Genomic DNA, 2339 nt, shown 5'->3' with positions numbered 1-2339 from the left:
TAAAAAATTTAAAATTTAAATATTCAAATTCAAGACCAAAACTAAAGAATTTGACTCTTAAAATTTGAGCTTCTTCGCGTAAATTAAGATAGAGGAAGTAATACATACGAGGCGTTTGGATATAAGAATTTTAAAATTTCGGAAAATAAGTAAAAAAATATAAAAATAGTATTTAAAAATTAGAATTGTGTTTAGACATTAATACAATTTGAAAGTATTTTAAATTTTTGAGAAAAATTTGAAGTGAAAATCTTGAAATAAAGTTTTTAAAATTTTTAAAATTTAACTTTAAATAAAATTTAAAATTTTCATGGATAAATATTGATTCCAAAAAAATAAAAAATAAAAGTAAAAAATTTCTTATGACCAAACCGTCCATAGTACTACATTATTGCAACATAACAATCTTGTCTGTAATAAATTTACTGCGTATTAGGAATCCCCAATAAGTTTAATAGATATCCTCTTTTTTACATCTAAAAAACGATTAATGAAAATAAATCCATACAAAAAAAAATTAAAAATAAAGTAATAACTCCCATCAATAAATGCACCCAATACGCCGACAACAGTGAGCAATCGCTCATTTTGGATTCTCCTCCCCTTTCTTGAGATCGTCTTCTCAGCTGAATTAATGGAGGAATTTGATGTATCAATGCACAATAAGAAAATTGTACTATGAGATTGAAGCATCTTTCTTTTTTCCGCCATTTTTGTTTTATTTTTCAATGTTTATGGAGTTTAGCTAAATAATCTACAGATTGTTGTGCTCGCTAATCCATGGCGTTTGGACCAGCACAAGCTTTAAGAACAGGGCTCCATATCCACTGAACCAAAAACTTCCTTCCTCTCCGTCCGTTCAAATTATAAGTCCGGCCATCTCTATCCTTCATTACCTGTCCAATGTACCCACCCCCACCGCCCGTACCATACAATCCCTCACACAAATCTCCGATCTCCGTCGGCGCAACCGGATCTTCCCCAGCATACCACGCATTCACTAACGGATTTGATGATAGTTCAGCTAGTTCGTGACCTATCACGCTTATCATTCCGTCAACTCCGACGTCTCCGTTTGGTGACTTCAATGCCCCGGGCCCACCTCCTCCCATGTATCCCGGCACGGCAAACGGGTAAGCACAAACTTCGGGACATTGTTTCCCGGAGTTTCCGACCCAAGCGTATGGCAATGTGTAACCAACTTTCGATGCGAAGGTGAAGTAGTGAAACCCACAAACTGCTCGACAAAAGTCCTGCATCGTAACATCGACCGAAGTTAACACGAGGTAGATCCCTTTTTTATGATCGACGGTGAATGGTTTTGATCGGACGGCTTCAGCAATGACATCTTGAATGGAGAGGCGATTAAGGTTTTTCCCTTGAGAATACTTATAGTCAGAGTATTCTCCGGCGATGAGTACGGAGCGGGAGATATTAGCTCCGGTTTGGTCAGTGTACAGAGATACAGTGCTCCACCACTCCGCGACGGAAGGTGAAGGAGCAGCACGGTGGTTGAAGGTGGAGACAGATAGGAGGAAATCTTTAATGAGGAGTTGCTGTGATGGGGCCCACTTACCATACCAAATGAGGTAGATATTGATCGGAGAAGAGAGAACTGGACCCATATGGTAACGGAGATTTACCAGGTCTGAAGATCCCTCGAACTTTTTTGAGGAAGAGAGTGTTTTTGGGGGAAGCTTTGGGTTGAAGTAGTTTGGGTTTTTGAGCTCAAGAGTTTGTGCTGTAGGGGAAGATGCATAGTTAAATCCAAACTGAAACAAAAGGGATAAGAGAAATAGGTTTAGTATAACTCTAAACATTATCAATGGCGGAAAGAGATGTGGAGCTTAGGCAGCTGAGTGTCTGATGGGTGAGGACAAGGGAAGTTGAAGGGTGGGGGGCACATTTTATAAAGAGGAGAAGAAGGTGTTGTGGTAAGAAATTAAGGACCCGTTTGTCCATATAATTTATTTATTTTTCCGATTTTTTCCTTAAAAAATGTGTTTGTTCATAAAATTTTATAATTTTTTAGAAAAATTTTTGAAAATAAATTTTAAAAATTTAAAAGTGATTTTTCCCATTTTTTTCAAAATTTATAGAATTTTGAAAAGTACTCAGATAATTGCAATATTGTTTTTGTGAAATGAATATTCAAACATAATTTTAAATTTTTAGTATCTTTTGTCAACTTAACTCCAAATATTATTTTTTTAAAAAAAATTACAGTAATATTTATGTCCAAATGCCTACTAAGCAAAAATTTATTTGTGCCGAATGTGTATCTCTAAGTCAATGAATATAAGATACTATATGTTTTGCACATATATATATATATATAT

The 2339-nt window shown here is 35.4% G+C and overlaps 1 protein-coding gene across 1 annotated transcript; it reads right to left on the bottom strand.

Moving 5' to 3' along the window:
* Window positions 1-391: 391 nt before the first annotated feature.
* On the bottom strand, window positions 392-1905 carry LOC104232757 (protein EXORDIUM-like 5). Its single transcript, XM_009786025.2, has one exon. The coding sequence runs from the start codon at window positions 1818-1820 to the stop codon at window positions 774-776; it is 1047 nt and encodes a 348-aa protein (XP_009784327.1). The 5' UTR covers window positions 1821-1905; the 3' UTR covers window positions 392-773.
* Window positions 1906-2339: the final 434 nt, after the last annotated feature.

Source organism: Nicotiana sylvestris, chromosome 12 (assembly GCF_000393655.2).
Source record: "Nicotiana sylvestris chromosome 12, ASM39365v2, whole genome shotgun sequence".
In the NCBI taxonomy this organism is placed as follows: Eukaryota; Viridiplantae; Streptophyta; class Magnoliopsida; order Solanales; family Solanaceae; genus Nicotiana; species Nicotiana sylvestris.
The sequence above is the reverse complement of the archived record's forward strand: the minus strand, read 5'-3'. Positions and strand labels throughout refer to the sequence as shown.